The sequence below is a fragment of the Pectinophora gossypiella genome, chromosome 16 (assembly GCF_024362695.1).
Source record: "Pectinophora gossypiella chromosome 16, ilPecGoss1.1, whole genome shotgun sequence".
In the NCBI taxonomy this organism is placed as follows: Eukaryota; Metazoa; Arthropoda; class Insecta; order Lepidoptera; family Gelechiidae; genus Pectinophora; species Pectinophora gossypiella.
This window is the reverse complement of record NC_065419.1, coordinates 651,694-673,591: the sequence shown is the minus strand read 5'-3', so window position 1 is coordinate 673,591 and position 21,898 is coordinate 651,694. Positions and strand designations below refer to the sequence as shown.

The 21,898-nt window shown below is 37.9% G+C and overlaps 1 protein-coding gene across 1 annotated transcript in view; it reads left to right on the top strand.

The window, feature by feature from the left end:
- Positions 1-21,898, top strand: part of LOC126373950 (uncharacterized) — a 549,982-nt gene that overhangs the window by 27,175 nt on the left and 500,909 nt on the right. The window contains exon 2 of the mRNA XM_050020336.1: positions 15,830-16,237. Within this exon, the coding sequence (XP_049876293.1) occupies positions 15,848-16,237 (390 nt within the window). The 5' untranslated portion in view covers positions 15,830-15,847. The remainder of the gene's footprint in view (positions 1-15,829; positions 16,238-21,898) is intronic.

The following is a 21,898-nucleotide window of genomic DNA, read 5'->3' as shown; positions in this document are numbered from 1 at the left end:
GAAGCTTGCGAATTATCAAAGAAAGATCCGAAAGTGCAAATAAATATATTGCTACATATTATTGGTGATAAATGTCGCGAAATTTACGATCAATTTACAGGGGAGTCAAAAACAATAAAAGATGTACTGCTGAGATTTGATCAATTTTTTATACCGAAAAAGAATCTAGCTGTAGAAAGGCAGAAGTTTTTTAAAAGAGACCAACAGGAAATGGAGTCAATTGAACAATATGCATTTGAACTAAACAAAATAGCATCCAAATGTGATTTCCAAAGTTTAAAGAACGACCTCGTCTGTAGTAGATTAATTTGTGGAATTCAAGATGTTTCACTATCAGAACGATTATTAAGAGAACCGGACATTACACTTACAAAAGCAGTGGAAATATGTAAATTAGCAGAAATGTCGAGAATGCAAGCCATGAGTATTAAGTCGGAGAATCATCAAGTACATGAAATAAAACAAGAAAGAACGCAAAATGAAGGTAGGTGCTCGGATATTCACGCCGTCACTAGTCGCCGTCGTCCGTTATCAGCGCGGGGCCGCGGTCGTCCTGTTCAACCGCCGCCGCCTTCCGCGCAACCGCCCGCGCGTAATAATCGTGAATCATCAACGACGTATCGCCCTCAAGATAATGACTCCAGACAAATACATGCTAATAACTGTGGATATTGTGGTAAAATACATAGAAGAAATGATTGCCCAGCCTACGGGCAGCGGTGTATGAAGTGTCGACGTTTAAATCATTTTGCCCGTATGTGTCGGGTGTACACCGTGCAGGAGGAGTCCTCTGATCAGGCAAGTCAACATTGTTTACATAATAGTAGTCGGTTTTGTAGCGATTGGGTAGTTGATTTGAATGTAAACGGTCATGATATACGTTTTAAATTAGACACTGGGGCTGATGTAAATGTTTTACTTAGACGTTATTTGACAAAAATAAATTTAGCTGAAAATGATTTAACTACGTCCTCGACGCGATTACAGGGTTATTCTGGTGTAAATATTGATGTTGTAGGAAAATGTTATTTGAAAGTAAAATATAAAAATAACCAATATTATCTAAAATTCATTATTGCTGATGTAGACTCACCTCCAGTGCTAAGTAAAAGTTCGTGTGAGGAGCTAAGGTTAATTAAAAGGATTTCATTATTAACAGAAAATGATAGTAGTAAAAAAATACTAGATAAATATCCGGATGTGTTTATTGGAATAGGTTGCTTGCCAGGAGAATACAAAATTCAGTTGAGAGATGATGTTTCGCCGGTAATTCATGCACCTAGAAAGCTGCCAATTGCCATTAGAGAACAAGTAAAAAGTAAATTAGATGAAATGGAAAGGGATGGGATAATTGCCAAGGTAGAAGGACCTACAGATTGGGTGAACAGTTTGACAGTTGTAAAAAAACCTAATGGTGATTTGCGTTTGTGTTTAGACCCACTGGATCTAAATAATGCAATAAAACGTGAGCACTTTAAATTACCTACCTTTGAAGAAATAACTGCTAACTTAATGGGTGCAAAATTCTTTAGTACTTTGGATGCTAAGCAAGGTTTTTGGCAGGTAAAGTTACACCAAGAAAGCACAGATTTGTGTACTTTTAATACGGTGTTCGGTAGGTACAAGTTTTTACGATTACCGTATGGCATATCATCAGCTTCAGAGGTATTTCATAAAAGATTATATGAGCATTTTGATGATATTGAAGGGGTGGTATTGTTTGTTGATGATTTGTTGATATATGGACCAACGAAAGAGATACACGATGAGCGTCTACGTAAGGTACTAAACAGATGTCAAGAAATAAATATCAAATTAAACAAAGAAAAATGTAAAATTGGATTAACAGAAATAAAATATTTGGGACATAAAATAACTAAAAATGGCATTTATCCAGATGATTCACACGTTATTGCAATTAAAAATATGCCAAGTCCAAGGAATATAAAAGATTTAGAAAGATTTTTGGGGTTAGTAACATATGTAAGTAATTTTGTGCCAAACTTTTCGGAAAAAACATCAATATTAAGAGAATTACTAAAAAAGGACGTAGAATGGCATTGGCACACGAACCAGGAACAGTGTTTTGAGGAAATAAAGAAATGTTTATCCAATCGGCCCGTCTTACAATATTATGATATGGAAAAGCCTATAATATTATCAGTAGACGCGAGTAAAAACGGATTGGGAGCATGTTTATTGCAGAACAACTTGCCAGTGTGTTATGCTTCAAAATCACTAACCAAAACGGAGCAAGCATACGCACAAATCGAAAAGGAACTATATGCCTGTGTTTTCGCCTGCGAAAGGTTTTACATGTATATTTACGGTAGGACAGACGTAATAATAGAAACGGATCACAAACCACTTGTTACCATAATAAACAAACCGTTAAACAGTGCTCCACCCCGATTGCAGCGAATGCTTATGCGATTACAACCATACACTTTCAAACTTGTTTACAAGCCAGGCAAATATCTACATATAGCCGACGCGCTATCACGTGCAGTAGCACCGGGCCCAAGCGCACCCACACAGCCGCGCGACCATCTCGATGCGCAAGCGCAAGTGTGTGCGCTAACCGCGAGTAATCCGCTCACTGATTCACATTTCTTAAGGATACAGCGATACACTAGGGAAGACAATGACTTACAAGAATTAATAAAAATTATAAAAAAGGGTTGGCCGAATGAAAAGAAAAATGTAAATGAAAATATAAGATGCTATTGGGATTGCAGGGACGAGTTGACAGTAAATTTTGGAATTGTATGGCGGGGTGCAAGAGTAATAATACCAAAGTGTATGCGGCGTGAAATGTTACAAAATATTCACACAGGCCATATGGGATTAGAAAAATCGAAATTAAGAGCTCGAGAAATAATGTATTGGCCCAATATGAACACCCAAATACAAGATTTCCTATCTAATTGTCAGGCATGCTTAACATATAAAAGATCAAACCCGAGAGAACCATTAATACCTCATGAAATACCTCAACGACCCTGGTACAAATTAGGCATAGATTTATTTCATCTTGGCAGAAAAACGTTTATGATTGTAGTAGATTATTTTAGCAAATATATAGAAGTGGACAAACTAGATTCAATGACATCTGAGCATATAATAAATAAATTAAAAATGATTTTTAGAAGGCAAGGTATTCCTGAAATAATTATGTCAGACAATGGACCGGAATTTGCATCACGAAGATTTAAAGAATTTGCTATGAAATGGAACATTCAACACGTCACATCATCTCCACGATATCCTCAATCAAACGGCCAGGTTGAGCGTGCAGTCCAAACTATTAAGACAATGATGAAAAAAACAGAATATGATCAAAAAGACTTTAATTTGGCATTATTGGAATATTTAAATACTCCAATAGACTCGGAAATAGCATCTCCAGCGGAATTGTTAAACAGTAGAAAATTGCGCAGCATTCTTCCCTGTGTACCAATAAAATTATTACCTAAAATAAAAAACATTAATAAGACCGTAACCGAATTGAAAAAACGGCAAACAAAACAAAAACACTATTACGATAGGGGAACGCGAACATTAACGGAATTAGAAAAAGGTAAAAAAGTTAAAGTTAAATTAAATAATCAGTGGGTAAGTGGAACTGTTTGTGGTAAAGTAGGACTGAGGTCGTATAATGTAAGAACACATACCGGAAATATGATACGTAGAAATAGAAGGCATTTAATCATTGACTCTAATCAAAGACCAAACACATTCCAAAGTCCTAACTATGACGACATTCACGCACGCACTAACATCAGTCCCAGTAGTCCGAGAAGTACTTCTAGTAATCATTATACCACTCGTTCCGGCAGGACAGTGCGACCTCCTGATCGGTGGGGCTACTCCTCCACATGAGCCGTCAGCCTCGGCTAACGGTGCGACTCACGGTGCGGTTTGTAAACAGCTGTTTAAAGTTCTATACGTTTTTTTTTTTATGTTCATACTCTTTATTGATTTTGCATGTCTATGTTATGTTTATACATAATCCAAATGAATGATGATTAAGATAAGATAACAAACATTGTATAAACAAATAATTGAAAATGAATGAATAGTACCAATATAGCGAATTTTTTTTTATACAATTATTGATTTTGCACGTCTAGACTATGTATAATTATAAACAAAGTAAATAAAATTAAAAGGGTATATAGACAGAGTTAAAATTAGCAATTGGAATGAAATGACTATTATAATGATGCAATGTTATTACCTACGTATTTAAATAAATTCTCTTTCACTTACTTATTTTTTAATAAGAGGATAGATGGATTTAATTTTATTGTTATTTTTATAATTATTTCATTTTAACTATTAGTTGTTTGGATTATTTTATATTTATATTTTTTTTGTTAAACGGGGAGATTGTAGGTGGTTTCATAATTATTATTTTTATATGTAGGTACCTTTATTTTGAATAAATATTCAGTCTCTGCCCAACACCGGAGTTTGATTGACGCAATTCCCATCATAAAAAAACAGTAACAAAACTCGGCCAAAAATTGCAAAAGAGTTTTCGGTGAGATCTAAGTGATCGGAAAACAGTCTCGGCCAATGAGGAATAAAATTCGGGTATAGCGGGCAGGATCAATAAATTTACCGGATCGAACCGGTCTAACTACCCCATTACTCTATCCCGTAATTCTCTGGCCTTGGTCAGGGAGGAACTCAGGGTTAAACGGTAGAATCGAGTGGGTAGAACCATAACGTAAGTCTCGACTATATCCTTGGGATAGTCGGAGGTACATCCATTGCAAGACGAACTCAGTAGTACCCACTACTCACGGATCCTGCTAACTTTCTTCAGAGTTTCAAAAACCAGTTACAAGCTCATTTTGAATCCTTATAATAATATGGATATTTTTAGTATATTACTATTATGTATTTTATTTATTGCCCAGCAGTGGGACGTATATAGGCTGTTTATGTTTATGTATTTTATTTCAATATTTGTTTTTTTTCTGTTTGTGTATAGTTTATTATATTATTATTTTCAGGTTAGGTATTATACCCAGGGTTGATGGGGTTGGTAATCCACCTAACAACCCACACGATAGAAGAAGATTATACTCGAAGTTTCTTTAGTTTATATTTAGGTATAATTCTGTAAAGTATAATTTTATATTGAGTAATTATTAATATATTTAAAGAACATTTATTATATTAACTTTATTTTACTTTTATTTAATTATTGTTGCACCATCCCGCATCCAAGTCTAGTAAATGTTTGTTTCCTGGTAGCGGTTGCTTGGAAGAAATTGCTCTAGAGCAATAAGGCCGCCCAGCTGTACTGTATTCATGTGTTACGTCTGATTGTTAAAATTAATTTCTGTAAAATAAAGTGTATTTGCTTAGGTTTGAACTTTCTGTTAGCCGTACCGTCTATACTGTTCGAGCCAACTGTGTTAGTGAATCACTTTTAAGTCCGGTATACAGAACCGTTTTGTATTAGCTTTTGGGGTTGCATATAACCGTACCAAATACAAGGTGCAATTGTCCGGTATTTACGTATAGCGTTGCCTTATAGTGAGACCACTGAACCACACCACTGTCTGAAAAGTATCGGCGTCCGAAGGACGTAATATACGATCCCGACGACCCGATTACTCTAGCCATAGAGGCAGCCAATCAGCTCGCGACACCAAACACTTCAGGACCCCGATACCGATCCCGCCGGCGTGGTCGACGATTTCCCTCATTCAGCGCTTATCGCTATCGACCCAAATTCTTTCAAATATTTTTCCTCTCAGACGACGCCCTGAGCCGAGGTTCGCGCCCAACTGGGCACCCTCAGGCCTGTTGTCTTAAACGTTGTACCGGGTGAGAGCCTTCAGCGCTCCCCATTTGTCCGGCCAAGTAGTTAATGCCATCTGCGGCAAATCTACAATAAGTCACGTCAAAAAAAAAAAAAAAAAACAACCACTGTATTTCGACTTTATGATTTTTAATTCATGTTTTGATCATAGATAACAGGGTCTACAAAATACGTACAGTGGTTCACGCAGCGACTTGTGCTGAGTGAGGACCTTTTATCTCAGGACATCCACCACCACCTTATCATTTCGACGAACATCCGTTTTGAATTTTTGCAATTGTTTTGTGAAATTTATATGTCTTGTTTTTGTGTGCGGCGTCCTTTTATAATAAACTATTTCTATTCTATTCTATAATTGATAGCGCGTGGTTTCCAGGAATTGTGCCCGGTTAATGGCAATATACCATATTGAAGACTATAGAGAACCGGAGAGGAAATATGATTGGCCACCTGATACGACACGATTCATTTATAACAAACATTATAGAAGGAAAAATTGAAGGGAAGAGAGGAAGGGGTAGACCTAGGATAACATTTATGAAACAAATAAAAGAGAAGGTGCAGGTCGTGTCGTATCGGGAGGTGAAGGTTTTGGCGGGAAGAAGAGAGGAATGGCGGTTACTCCACCGACAAGAGCGCAGCTCTTAAATAGAGAGAGAGAGAGAATGGCAATAGGGTCTCCACCTATTACATGGGACTTAAATATAACGACAGTGGTTATAGACAGGGTGTTAGTGACAACGTAACGAATACTGAGGGAGATGATTCAGACCATGATTCTGAGTTAATAACAAGTGGAATTTTGCGTCGCATCCCTCACAGTTTTCATTACGTTGTCACTTACACCCTGTATACTATATTATACCTCTGCCTACCCTTTTGGGGATACAGGCGTGATGTCATGTAATGCGTTAAAAAATACCGGATTCTAATTGGTAAGATCTCACCGAGTCCATCCCCGTACGTCCCCAGAAAGTAGATAATTCTCTGCTATCTTTTCAATTATCTCCTTCCGTTTGATTGGGTGGTAGTATGGCGAATAATGCGGCATTACTCTCTCACGGAACCCAGAACCCACTCATTAGGGTACTGTAGCAGATGTTTGTGGGTTTAACGAGTTTTGGGTACGGTGTTTTGGCACGATTACTAAGTGGCTTCAAGGAAGGGTTTTTATATCAACTGGATTTTATTTGACGACCTGTGTGATAATTAAAACACATAATAACAGGTTCTTACCGCGTTTAAATCAGGGAACGGCTTAATTAAAACACAAAATAACGGGTTCTAACTGCGTTTAAATCAGGAATATGAGACTCCCGATATTTCGACACTGTTGCAAGTGCCATGATCACGAGATGACTGATGAGATTGGAAAAAAAGAAATAGACAGTGTCGAAATATCTGGAGTCTCATACTCCTGATTTAAACGCAGTTAGAACCCGTTATTTCGTGTTTTTATTATGATAATAACCGCGTCAACCTAAAACGACCTATGTGATGTGAAGTGTAATGGCCAAATCTTGATCACCGAACTAGATTTCGCGTGTTTATTTCCTTTCCAATTTATTTCGATTACTCATTATAGCTTTAATAAAGTGCATTTTCGAAGTTTAGTTTACAATACCTAAGTTATGAGGAGCTCGGTGGCGCAGCGGTAAACGCGCTCGGTCTGCAATTGTTGAAGTTAAGCAGCTAAAGGCCGGTCATAGGATGGGTGACCACAGAAAAAAAAAAGTTTCCATATCGAGCTCCCCCGTGCTTCGGAAGGCACGTTAAGCCGTTGGTCCCGGTTGCATTAGCAGTCGTTAATAACCACCAATCCGCACTGGGCCCGCGTGGTGGTTTAAGGCCCGATCTCCCTATCCATCCATAGGGAAGGCCCGTGCCCCAGCAGTGGGCTTTTAATAAATTGATAACATGATTTTATGAAGTTTGTTAATAATAATATACTAAACTGGTAATTGACCAAGACAAAGTAAAGAAGGAAAATTACTGCTTCAACAAATAAAGGACACGAAAGAAAACGCTTCCAGGAAATAATTGCTTCAAGTCTGTTTAACAATGTATCAAGCATGGTTGTAATATAGGGTTGTCTGTGGGCGGAGGGTAATGACGTCACAATGACAGTAATACCACCTGTAAAGACATGTTGCGACATGTTAATAATATATGCAAACATCCCCTGTTGCAAGGGTTACGTATCGCGCGTGATATGACATGTATCGCGGGCTTCGACCGATAGACCTACAACGGCGACAGATAAATTATTAGTCCATGGAATACCAAAATTTGTTTAAAAAAAAAATCAAATTTGGAACGCTTTATTCTACGAATAGACGCTATCTGGGTATTAAGAAATCGGTTCTTTAGACATCATGCACTTTTTTAAATAATATAGACTCGCGATTGTCCACAATCTCACCTGGTGGTAAGTGACGTTGTGGTCTAAGGTGGATCACGCTTACCTAGCAAATGCCTATTCAGTCTAGCCTTGAAGACTTAGATTATAACGAGTTGGAAAAACAGGCGACGGCAGACAGTTCCAGTCCTTTGCTGTTCGCATCCAAAAGGAAGTGGCAAAACGTTTAGTGCGGATTGGTGGTATATCCACTACATAAGGATGAAATACATTGATTTATTTACGTGTCCGTTATTATGTGCTTTAATTATGATAAGGATGAAATGCCTGCCGACGTCTAGTTTTCCGAAAGATGCAATGGAGTGGGTAGGATTAACTCGTGAAGATTGAATCACCTGATTGTCCAAAAAAGTAAGATTGGGTAGGGTACGTTTATCCGTTCGTTTCGGCTATTAGCCATAAAAAAAAACACCTCCACCAAGGCGCAGTGGAGCAGTGTGGTGGAGTATGCTCCATACCCCCTCCGGTTGATTGACGGGAGACATGTGCCCAGTAGTGGGACGTATATAGGCTGTTTATTTTTAAGTTATTTTGAAAGAAATAACAAATAGAAAATAATTATAGTGTAAATACTTAATCCGGTTTAGGCATTGTCAACTCCTGAAGTAGCCCTTAGAGGCATCCTCATGAATAATTTACCACATAATGTGCAACATCAGCGTTGTGTAATCTGTCTGTTTGTCTGTCAGACGTGACTGTGAACCGATGGGACGGTTACACAATTACCTAATATGTGTTTATGGCCGTTTGTCCTGCTTTGTAGTAGGTACAGTAATCGTTTAAACAGGCGACGCGCTATGATGGCCTTTCTGACTTAATAAAGTATAGATTCGCCACTTGACAGTTTTCGGATAATCATTTAAAAAAATACAAACGCTTATTTTATACCTCTTAAGATAGTTTATTTTCTCGAAAGAGCTTTATTTAATAGAGAAAAACACATTTTTCCTATCTTAATTTTCGCGCGAAAACGGTTAGTCACGTGACATATCGCCGAGTGACGCGATGACGTCACATTTCAACAAACATACTGTCAAACGGTATAACTTGAAACCTGACAGATAGTTTTTGTTTATTTTGTGAAATGTGACGTCATACGAAGCTCAATCATGGCCGCCCGCGTTTCGGATCTTGTAATACACAGATAAAAATCGCATTTTTATTTTGTAAAAATAAAATATTTAAAAATTATCTTATTAAAAAGAACTATTGGATAATTATTGTTAAATGGTAAAGTACCATATCCGACATATTTCATATTTTATTGTTACAACTGTCAAGTAGCCCATTCGCTCCGTCAATACAAATACAATAATACGAAACTTGATGAATACAATAAAATACAGCTATAAACTTACGCCCGTAATCCTTAGAAGGGTGGGCAGTGTTACAAGTAATCAAAGACAACTTGCAGCCACTGTTGAGTTGCTAAGATAGTTATGAAAGCAAGAATTATTTATTATTAGGATTTTATATAATATGATGAACCTTATTTATTTATTTATTTATTTGTACACAATAAAACAGACACAAGAAACATACAAAGAAAACAGATAGTACAGGCAAGCTTATCTCTAAACAAAGATATTTCTTCCAGCTGACCTACGTGACAAGAGAGACTTTCAACGTATAATATTATATAGATAGACATACATACGCGTACAAATTATTTAGAAATTACTGAATTACTTATACTTATATAAAACAAAATATTAACCTAAACCTACAAACCACATTTAAATAAATTATATATTATACGCAATAATTTATTCATAAATAATAAAAAAACAGAATGTAAATCCACCACAGGCTTCGTCAGTACCAACATTCATATTAAAAAATTAAAATAAGGGAAAGCATATTCAATTCATACATAATAAAATCCGCACAAGCTTCGTCAAAATATAATATAAACATATTAGAACCTTCCTCCTGCTACTCGTGTTTCTGTCAACTTGAATTATTTTCTATTTTTTTAGCCCTTCAGAAACGATAGCTCTGCCAACGTCAAGGTTTCCAAGAAAATACTTAAGTAACATAAAAAGAACTTTAATATTAATATGAAACTTGATGTGTGGGACAAAAGGCAAAACGGCCATCATGATATTATAATGCCGCTAATTTATGTACTTACTTTGACAATCGGGACGTGAACTAAGTTCAGAATAGTAAAGTAAGTAAAAGTAAAAATTATTTATTTACCAAATAAAGTAAAATTAACACAAGTTAATAGCGGGCCCTGCACTAGGGTTTCCCCTGTATCGCAGTAGCCCTATGATATAACAATTTTTGCGTAAAGATTAAAAATACAAAGTCCGGTGGAGACTCAGGTACCTATATACATTGAATTAAGAAAATAATAATAATAGGAACATAATGATACATTTTAAATTTAAATAGATCAGGAATTAAACATGTAAGTATCTTAATCTCTATGAATCTTTAGAATCTTACAATAAAATTCTGTTTACTAATTAAAGACAGATCTAGAACTAACGAAAAACATTTCCTTTTTTCTATTTAACTTATCTATGAATTTTAATCAAGAAATACTTAATAAGTCCGATATTTTATCACGTTTTTCTATGAAGAACAGTGTGCTTTTTCATGCAAATTCCGTAGTAATTTTGTGATTTGACGTTTTATAAATAGTAACTGATTTGACTAGTTGGAAACTAGTTTATTAGAATGGTCTGTGAACAAATTATAAATAATTGTTGGTTAATTTGGTAAGACTCTTAGGTAAGGTTGGGTTTACAAAAAGCTAGCTAGCGTTTCGGCCGCGACTTTGTTCATGGGGATTTCTGTTATCGGGCGCAATACTTTCTTAATCCCCTTTTCATGGAAAAAGGAGGCGATATCTGGGAAAAAAATAAAAATGTTTTGTAAAAAATAACAATAATTTCCCTTTTGAATATCAAAATACGGCGAGCTGCATATTTACAAAATATTGCCTCTGAATGAAGCAAAAATTTGCACTATTCTGTAGTCAATTGTGTCGAGGCAAACAATTTAAAACCGCGCGTCCAAATATACTCCATTAAAATTCCTCGCTACGTTCGAAAACCTGAAATTTCACGCGTTACTGTGAATATCTTGCCAATTTGGACTTTAAACTGCCTTGGGGAATTTCGCGTTTAATTTATTTGTGGTTGAACTACCAGGCATTCTTTGTACTGCTTCTCTGTTGTACTAAATGGTAAAGAAAAATCACAGAATACGTTAGATGTTAAAAGTCCAATGGACTATGTGTAATTACTCTACTGGTGGTGTAACAGGATCGAGGGAAATGGAGTTCTTTAGACTGCTTACCCCAGTGGGAAATAGGCGTGACTTAATGTACACTAGTGGTCAAAAAAATTCGACTCAAATTTAGTTACCGAGCATAAAAATACTGCGGTACGCAAGATAGGAATAATTATATTTTAATAAAACTCAGTCTAATTACACACATACTAATATATTATATTAAAATTATTATCTACTTTATTTTGAGAAAACGATTATTTGTCATACTTTTTTCTTTTATTTTCTGATTCTGGATACCTTCCCTTTTTAAATAAGTACCTTACGGATGCCATATTTTTAAGACAGTTATTAAAAACCTGGCAATAGAATTTTAGTTGATATTTTATTGTCCATCAAAGTTATTTATTTATTTAGTTATCATCACTAATTTAAGAACCACGCTCTTGTCGGTGTAGCGTTCCTATCCATGCTACTTTTAGGGAAAAATAGGGCCACCAATGTAGTTTTCCGCAATTTCTTCTATTGTACTCAACCGCATACCCGCGGTGGCGCCGCCACTTCCTGTTTGAGATAGGACCCTTATGTTTCCGCAAACCCCGATAGTTATGGGGCGCGAATTATACATATTTAAACTACACACATACATACATAAACTCACGCCCGTAATCCCTAATGGGGTGGGCAGAGCCACAGGTAATCAAAGACAACTTGCAGCCACTGTTGATACGATGACGTAAGCTGGATATGCTAAATCTTATGGTGATAAGGGATCCTATCGCCCATAACATTAGTCCATCATGTTAGAGGACACAATCCCTCTGTCGGTTTTTACGACATGCCCGGAAAGACAACCAGCTGAACGTGTTCTATGTTTTTTATTTGCTCCCAGAACAGCATAAGAAGCATATTTAAACTACGACATTATGCATAATCAAATCAATTTCAATCTGAATATTAGTTAACAGTTGTGAATTGTGTTGAATTAATTCACCGCGAACCCAATATCCACTTAGTTTCATTAATATCCCATTTGTATACAATTTGGGCGTAAAATTTCTTTTTTAGGTGGTTTTGTATACGTAAATTCTGCTAATAAGGACCATAATTCACATATATGGTACCTACTTAAACAATTCGACAATGCTTTGGCGACGAAATCATTTCAATACCAATTGTGTGGCGTCGTTGACGGCGACGTGGCCGATTCTATAGTACCTCTCCCAGCTACTTTTCCGTAGGGAACAGTTACTTACACACTATTACAAAGAATAAGCAGTTACTAGGTAAGCGTGTACAACTTTAGGCCACATCTTCACTTATCTTCAGGTGAGATTCATAAGTCCTACTACTACTATTTTATTTTTCTGTTATAAAAATCCAATGTAAGTGTGTGTGTGTGTGTGTGTTCGCATTATCCCGTTTTTCTTAGGGTCCACTTACCTAACCTGAACATTTGACAGGTCCGGTTTTTTACAGAAGCGACTGCCTGTCTGACCTTCCAACCAGCGAAGGGAAAACCAGCCTATTACAGGTCACATAGCTCCGAAAATTGCATTTGTCGGGAATGTAGGTTTCCTCACGATGTTTTTGTTCACCGCTGAGCACATGAAGAATTCGAAAACAAATTCCACAATGGATTCGAACGTGCGACCTCAAAGTGAGAGGCAAGCGTTCTACCAACCGGGCTACCACGGCTGCGATATATATGTCTGATAGAAGTACTATTACACCATTTACCTATCAGTCAATTATTAACGAGTGGTAAAGTCCATGGCACTTTATTTCTCACTATAGTTAATTTCCTCCTGTCGGTTGTCCGTCTGTTTGTTCAGGCAATGTTTACAGAGAATCCTTGTTTGTCTTGGTATATGTCGGTATCGTCTGTCTGTCGACTGCGAGAAATTGTTTTGTACAGTTCTGAGTACAGGGGGGTTAACAAGGCGACATCGAAGCAATTCATCCAAATAAGCATTATTCTAATTTGACGTTTGCGCATATCATCACCAGCCCATTAACGTCCCCACTGCTGGGGCACGGGCCTTCCCTATGGATGGATAGGGACATCGGGCCTTAAACCACCACGCGGGCCCAGTGCGGATTGGTGGTTATAAACGACTGCTAATGCAGCCGGGACCAACGGCTTAACGTGCTTTCCGAAGCACGGAGGAGCTCGAGATGAAAACTTTTTTTTGTGGTTACCCATCCTATGACCGGCCTTTGCGAAAGTTGCTTAACTTCAACAATCGCAGACCGAGCGCGTTTACCGCTGCGCCACCGAGCTCCTCATTGTTTGCGCATATAAAAGTAAGCAATAATGCTTTCTTAGATGAATTGCTTCGATGTGGCCTTTTCAACCCCAGATAGACAGAAAAGAAATGACATAAAACTATACTAAACACTTTCAAGAATGCTGGTCAGGGGCATTGACCTTTCATAATAGATTGTCACTTCGTAACGGAGCATCAAACAATCGTAATATAAATATTATTCGTAATGGTAGTGTCAGTCAGTGTACGTAAATGAATTTCTATATGCGGTTACTTATAAATGGCTATTAGTTTATATTCAGTTCATCATCACCAGCCCATTAACGTCCCCACTGCTGGGGCACGGGCCTTCCCTATGGATGGATATGGAGATCGGGCCTTTAACCACCATATTCAGTTACTATTTAATGATTAGTAATGCCGAAGAAAATAAAAATAAAATAAAAAGATAGCAATTAGTTTTATGTGAAACGTTGGTTGGCAATCAAGAAATTTTAGGGAACGGTGTTTGGGTAATGAAAATTTGCGTAAAATTGTTCGTCTAAGAGGGTGGTTACAGGAGATCAGATTTATCGTCCACATACACCTCCTGTAGGTTTTAAGACAGCAGCTGAACGCGTTATATTACAGGACACTGCAGCCTGATCACCTGATTGTCCGAAAGTAAGATGATCCGTGCTTCGGAAGGCACGTTAAGGTTACTATTTACTGCTGTAAGTACGCAGTCGTTACATGAGCCATGTCAAGGGCCTTTGGCGGCTCAATAGTAACCCGGACGATAATGACGTTGCTAATCATATGCAATTCATATTCAAAAATATCTTTATTCAGGTAGCTACACTTTGAATCGTTATTTTTACAACGTCTCATCCGCCTATAACTACTGCAGCTTCTCTTCTCACAGCCTGTATAGCTGGGGAAAAATAGTTGCAAAACAAAACCTCGGCACAGGGTCCTAGACGTTCTTTTCTTTATAAAAAAAAAAACTTCAAATATTGTTACATAATTTAGTAATTCGCTGCCTAATATCAGTTTCCAGACAGTTAATCCTATACATTCATCCACTTCACAACCCACACGACAGAAGAAGAAAAACGTGTTCTATGTTTAATGAACTTTTCTTCTTTCGTATTCGCGTTTCATCTCACTGCCTTTCTTCTTCATTGTATTTAAACAACAACATACCATTTCCACTCAATTTCGTCCCAAATTTGTCTTGGTTTAAATGCAAATCATCTCCTTCAGAACATAAACCCTGCAATCAAAATTATGAACGACCTCTCAACTTATGAACTTGGAACTTCATTAGACAACGTCATGGCCAAGGAATGTCTTTATTCGACTATTTTCAGGGGATTAGCAAGCCCCCTCGAAAATGGGTGATCTGCGAGCCCCGTAGCTCAGTTATTGCAATAAAAGCCTGTTTCAGGCACAAATTAAACCCTTTCATGGTAGTAAGACCTCCAATAAGAACATTTTGAACTGATATAATGGTAGCACGGTAAATGGGGTAACTTAAGAATTTGTGAAAATCGGTTTTTGGGAAAATGGTGAGACTAACATTTCCCAACAACATTTTAGACCGTCTGGGTTATTGGTCGTAGTGTTACTTATTTTTATCAAGATTTCTTATTTACATTTATACAGCATATAACCATGCGATAACTTAGTGGCAAAAAAGGAGGACTATTGTAAAAAATATAATCTTTTTTTTGTATTTTAATATTTTTTCTATTAAGGTATCATATTTTATTTATATTAACGTACGTAATGTAGACTAAACCCCAAACTAGACCAGCGTGGTAGAGTATGCTTCATTACCCCTCCGGTTTATTAAGGGGAGGCCTATACCCAGCAGTGTCACGTATATAGGCTATTTATATGTGTAATGTAGACTAATAATTAATTTTTTAGCCGACTCATTCCCCTCAAAAAGCAAAATTTCCCAACTTACCCTCTTCGACGATCCATCTGCCAATTTAAAGCAATAATAAAGTCCGAGAGCGCCTTTAATTACGCCATTACAACCTTCTAACTCCATTACCCTTTCAGATGGGGGAACTCTGAGCAATGGAGCGGCGCGACGTCCATCACTGCAGCATTGCTAAGCAGACCATACTCACTACCCACCCCAGTGGTCTGCAGACTCGAGTATCAGTGGAACTGGCTAACTTCGACGCGTTATGCGTTCATGAGTGCAAGAAAAAGATGTGGGAAGGCAGTCCGTTTCTCCCAAGAAGAATGCTTGGTTCAACGCACGCTACTCCCGTTCTTGGACGGAGGAGTGATGCGGTGAATGAGGGGAGACTGTCGCAGCAATGCACTCCTGTGATGAGGAGGAGGGAGGCGGCCAGTCCGGCCGGCAGCCCGCTGCCAGCGCGGAGGGACCGGGAGGAGGAGCCGTGTGATATGGACAACGCCGTCATCAGCGGTTGGCTCAAGTTCCGGGATAATAAGCGGGTGAGTTCTTTATTCGTTGTCGTTGGTGTGTTTATATATCTTTGTAAAGTTAAAATGATTTTATACACGTACGCCTATTTTCCGTTGGGGTAAGAAGAGACCAAGGTATTCCACTTCCACGATCCTGACACTCTTCTTTCACTCTTATCGAAGTCTTCATGCATGCTCGCCGGTTTAGAGTGTTTTTGACCTACTATTCTCCTACTCACTCCTGTTCCTTATCTACTCCACTCCTTGCCCGTTCTTCTTTTACTTTTAGTCTCTTTATTATTTTATACGCCCGTCAAAAATTAAATCGATACGTGCCCATTGGCAGCCTTTTCGCTTGAAATGTTTTCTTCCAAGTAACGATAAGGTGATTAAACTATCACCAGAGGACACTTAAGTTTTAATTTCTTAATATTTCGCTGTTCAAAAGCGACGCAATAAACTCACTAAAAACTATACGTAAATACGTCCAATTTTCATATAAATAATATATTACCCACACGGACTATAACACGTGTTTCAGTTAGTTTTAAGTAACTTGGAAACAACACGAAAACGTAACATGAAATTCAATTTCATTTGCTTCAACAGTCTTTAACTATAATACTTTTATATCAAAAACTTTGTCCAAAATATCATTGAGTTATAAAAAAACTCTTTAAAAAAAGGTTAAAACATTTTGCAGTTCCCACTATCATAAAGAAGTAAACTCGTAGCACCGTAGCGTTTGCCACGAGGTGCTACGGCGTAGTAACTGCTACAGGAGTTATAGAGTTAGAAGGATCGTAGACGCGTCGAGAGCACCGCAACTAGGCTAAGGGCTTTCCACCTTGCCGCGATAGTGAGGGGACACTGACGATATATGCGGTGAAAATGTATCGATAAAATTAAAATGTATAATATTTCTAAGACAGTTCAAATGATTTTGAAAAGCATGCGTTAGGGTATGTATGTGTGTGTGTGTAATCGCATCGTTTTTGGAACGACGCTGTTTTGACATATTCCATCGTATAAAGTCTTCATAGAGGTGATTGCTTAAACTGTGTACGTAAAATGCTAGACATAAAATTCCAAGATATTTTACGACAAGGACTTTTGAGCTCAATTGTCTCTGTCTGAAGTTCTTTGGGTAAACAATGAATTCATATATAACATAAGCTCACGACTACATCCCAATTGGAGTAGTCAGAGGTACCTACATCCATCACAAGATCAACGAAGTACCTAATTAAAACACATAATAACGGGTTCTTACCGCGTTTAAATGGGGATATGAGACTCCCGATATTTCGACACTGTTGCAAGTGCCATGAACAGTGTCGAAATATCGGGAGTCTCATATCCCCATTTAAACGCGGTAAGAACCCGTTATTATGTGTTTTAATTATGATAATAACCGCGTAAACTTAAAACAACGAAGTACCTACACCTCACAACCTCACAGAGCTTTCTGTTAGACCAACGAACAATGAATTCTTTATTTACTAATGAGGTACTTTCCAGGTTACGTTCCTGAAAAACGATATAGATTGCGCTGTACAGATTTTTCATCGTTTAACATTCTAATTTAATGGATAACAGACATATCCATCTCTAATCTTTGTTTTTGTGGGTATATATGATAACCCTATTTATTACACCCAGGCAATAATAACATGTTCTAATGTTGAGTAATGAGAATAGGTAATTATCACGTTAAAGCTGTACAGCGCCATCTATATTGTTTTTGGTGAACGTAGCCTGGAAAGTTCATTCAGTTTTATTTTTAAACACTATCATTTTACTTTTTTTTTCATGCCCAAGTCTACTTCAAATGTTTCAACTTGTTATCGACATCTTCTTCTATCGTGTGGGTTGTGAGGTGGATTACCAACCGCATCAACCCTGGTGTCAGGGTTATTATTGAGCCGCCATAGGCCCCTGACATGACTCATGTGACGACTACGTACTTACATCAGTAAGTAGTAACCGGGACCAACGGCTTCCGAAGCACGGATCATCTTACTTTTTGGACAATCAGGTGATCAGCCTGTAATGTCCTAACCAAACTAGGGATCACAAAGTGATTTTTGTGATTTGTCCCCACCGGGATTCGAACCCGGGACCTCCGGATCGTGAGCACAACGCTCAACCACTGGACCACGGAGGCCGTTATCGACATAATACTATCGTATCGCGTGTGCCCCTCACTAGCAAACATCAAAGTAATACAGGAACGTTTTGTACGGCGCTGCCCACTATTAATAAATCTCGCTCACTGCCGGGTCTGTGCCGAGTACTACAGTTTTTTACAAAGTATTTAGTACCGGCTTAACCCGACTAAAGTTTTATGTGCTGTTTAACTAATTTATATTTATCGCGATATATTTTTTAACACCTTTTTCTGAATTAAAACACATAATAACGGATTCTTACCGCGTATGAAATAGGGATATGAGAATCCCGATATTTCGACACTGTTGCAAGTGCCATGATCACGGGATGACTGATGAGATTGGATTGGGATTGGATTGGATTGTGTTTTAACTATGTTAATAGCTGCGTAAACTTAAAACAATGTACCTTTTTCTGACCTACGTATCTAGAATAATAACAATTGCTTGTGTCTTCGCCTAATCTCATTCATTACCTGTAGAGCCTTATCTCACTCGAACACCAAACATGGTTGCGCTTTTGCAACTGCATACATTTTGTTGATGGCGCAACTATAGCGTTATCCTGCTTTTTCTCAGCTTAACTAATCTGAAGATTGGACGGGTCCGGTTTTTTATCCAACTGCCTGTCTGACCTTCCGACCCGCGAAGGAAATACCAGCGTATTTCTCAGGAATTCAGAGTTTCCTCGCGATGTTTTCCTACACTGCCGAGCACGTGGATTCATGAATTCGAAAACAAATTCGAAAATAAATGGTTTAGGCTTGTGCTGTGATTCTAACCTACGAACTCACAGAGTCAAGCATTATGCCAACTGGGCTACACCGGTCGCCCAGCAAATTTCATACATAATTAGTTTGATGAATTAGTTTGATTGCCACGCTTATTCCATTTTAGGGTTACCAGAAAGAAATCATGTAGCAAGAATAACAAAATTTTCATTATCATTTTATTATTGTACGTCATCATCACCTCCGTAGCGTTATTCCGTTTTCACAGGATCCGCTTACGTAACCTGAAGATTTGACAGGTCCGATTATTTACAAAAGCTAACTTTCCGACTCCCGAAGAATAAACCAGCCAAGGTTGGTTAGGTCACATAATACCTCCGAAACGTAAGAGTTCGTGATAATCATTTATAATCCAAAAATGAATTCGAAAAACGATTTCAAAAATCATAGGATTAGGCCTATGCTGGATTCCAACCTGCGACCTTACAGTAAGAGTCAATCATTCTTCCAACTGGGCTGCTACAGCTCCCATTTATCCCTTAATTTAATTATTGTACGTAATAATCGAAAATGTTATTTATCCAATTCATATCTTATCACTAAACATCTTTTCGATCACAATAGAACGCTACTATCAGGGGGGGGGGGTGTCTATTAACCCCCCAGTTTGGGGTCTGTTTGGGGGGGATAGAGCAAATTGCCTGTCTGTTTGATAGAGCACCCCCCGGGAGCTAATAGGTGCTCGATACAACGAAATCGCGGGTGATTTGTACAGTGTCCTTGTATGAATGTTTCGGTCCTGAGAAGGATGGGGCAACTTGTTTTAGTGGTGGGTGTGTATGTAACAATCTATAGGTTAAATAAGCGTTTCTTGAACGCGTGACTTACATCGTATTGTCTCGGGTTCGAGTCTCGGCTTGGATGACCACTGAATTTGACTTTATGAATTTGAATTCTTGACGGGAAATTCCACTTGATATCAACTCAGAATTATGGTCTGAATCATCCCCCTCACTAACACTCATACCTACTTGTAGGGCTCCAGTATGTACTTGTACGGGGTGTAAGTGACATCGTAACGAATACTAAGGGGGATGATTCAGACCATGATTTTGAGTTAATATCAAGTGAAATTTTCCGTCGCAAAATTCATGTTTTTTTTATATACTCGTATTTTCAATTCTATACTTTTGCGATGGAAAATCCCACTTGATATTAACTCAGAATAATGAGCTCAATCATCCGTCTCAGTTTGTCGCTAACATCCTGTATATAGTTCCATTTTTTCTTGTTTGTAAAAAAAACGAAAGTTGTTTTCAGGTCGAACGTAATATAACCTTTTCTTTTATATTTCCAACAAATCCTCACTCCTTCCACTACATTGACCCAAATAACACGTCATTTCTCACGTCGCCAAAAAAAATTACATATAAAATACGCAAGGCTTGTTCCCACATAACTCCCAATCGACGAGTATTTGTCCTCTGTATATTGACACAGGCCGATGATTCAGAGGACGTCTCCCGTAAGTCCCGAAATTGTCCCGAATGTGTCCCGGAATTGTCTCATATTTGTCCCGTGTGAGGTAATGCGAGTCATCATTCAGGTGACGGTTGGACCTTTTTGTTTTTCTGTCCGCTCGCAATATGGCGGCTTAAGATAAACAATTGTCCTTAACACGCAAAAAAATATTGCGGTAGAAGGAAAAAGCGGTAGGCATACCGTTAGGAGGAAGTCCGTTATTTTTCTCTCTCAACTCAACCTCTTATCCTTATTGAAGAGAGTCGAGCTATATGATAATTAAATTTATCTTTTTTGGGGTTATGTATACGTCATCTCCTTACCAACCTACCATTATACCATTTTTCACAGGGTCCACTTACCTAACTTGAAGATTTGACAGGTCCGGTTTTTTACAGAATCGACTGCCTGTCTGACCTTCCAACCCACGAAGGACAAACCAGGCTCAATACAGATTAGGTCACATACTTCTGAAAATATATATATTTTGGGGTTATGTATTCGTTTATACGCTAAAATACCACATAATATTTTGAATTTTTCAGAAAATAAATTTAAAGCTCACGTGAAGCTTACTTTACTCATGTCAAAAAGCATACTCCACCACGCTGTTTCACTGCGGGTTGGTGGAGATGTTTTTACGTCTAATAGTCGGGACTAACAACTTAACGTGCCCTCCAAACCACGGAATCATCTATTCATTTATTTATTTCTATTGCTTATCACAGAATCAATTTTGGCACATGTTTCTGTCAAGTCACACGTATGTATTTTTAATTGAAAAATGACCAGGGGGGATAAAAAAAGCCACATCTAAACAATTCATCTAAAAAAGCAATATTGCAAATTGACATTTGCGCATATGCAATCACATGTCAAATAGCAATATTGCTTTCTTAGATGAATTGCTTCGATGTGGCCATTTTAACCCCCCTGTTTATAAAAATATGAACTTACGCTCACGACTGTATCCCGATTGGGGTAGTCAGAGGTACATCCATCGCAAGATGAACCAAGTACTCACACCTCACCGAGCTTTCTGTTAGACCAAAGTGATAGTAATTAGTGACCGTGTCGTCGTGTAATACTCGAGTCAACTGTGTTAGTAAATCTACATCTAAAATATATTCTTCTTCTTCTATTGTGTGGGTTTTGAGGTGGATTATCAAACCCCATCAACCCTGGTGTCAGGGTTATTATTGAGCCGCCAAAGGACCTGACATGGCTCATGTAACGACTACTTACTTACATCAGTAAATAATAACCGG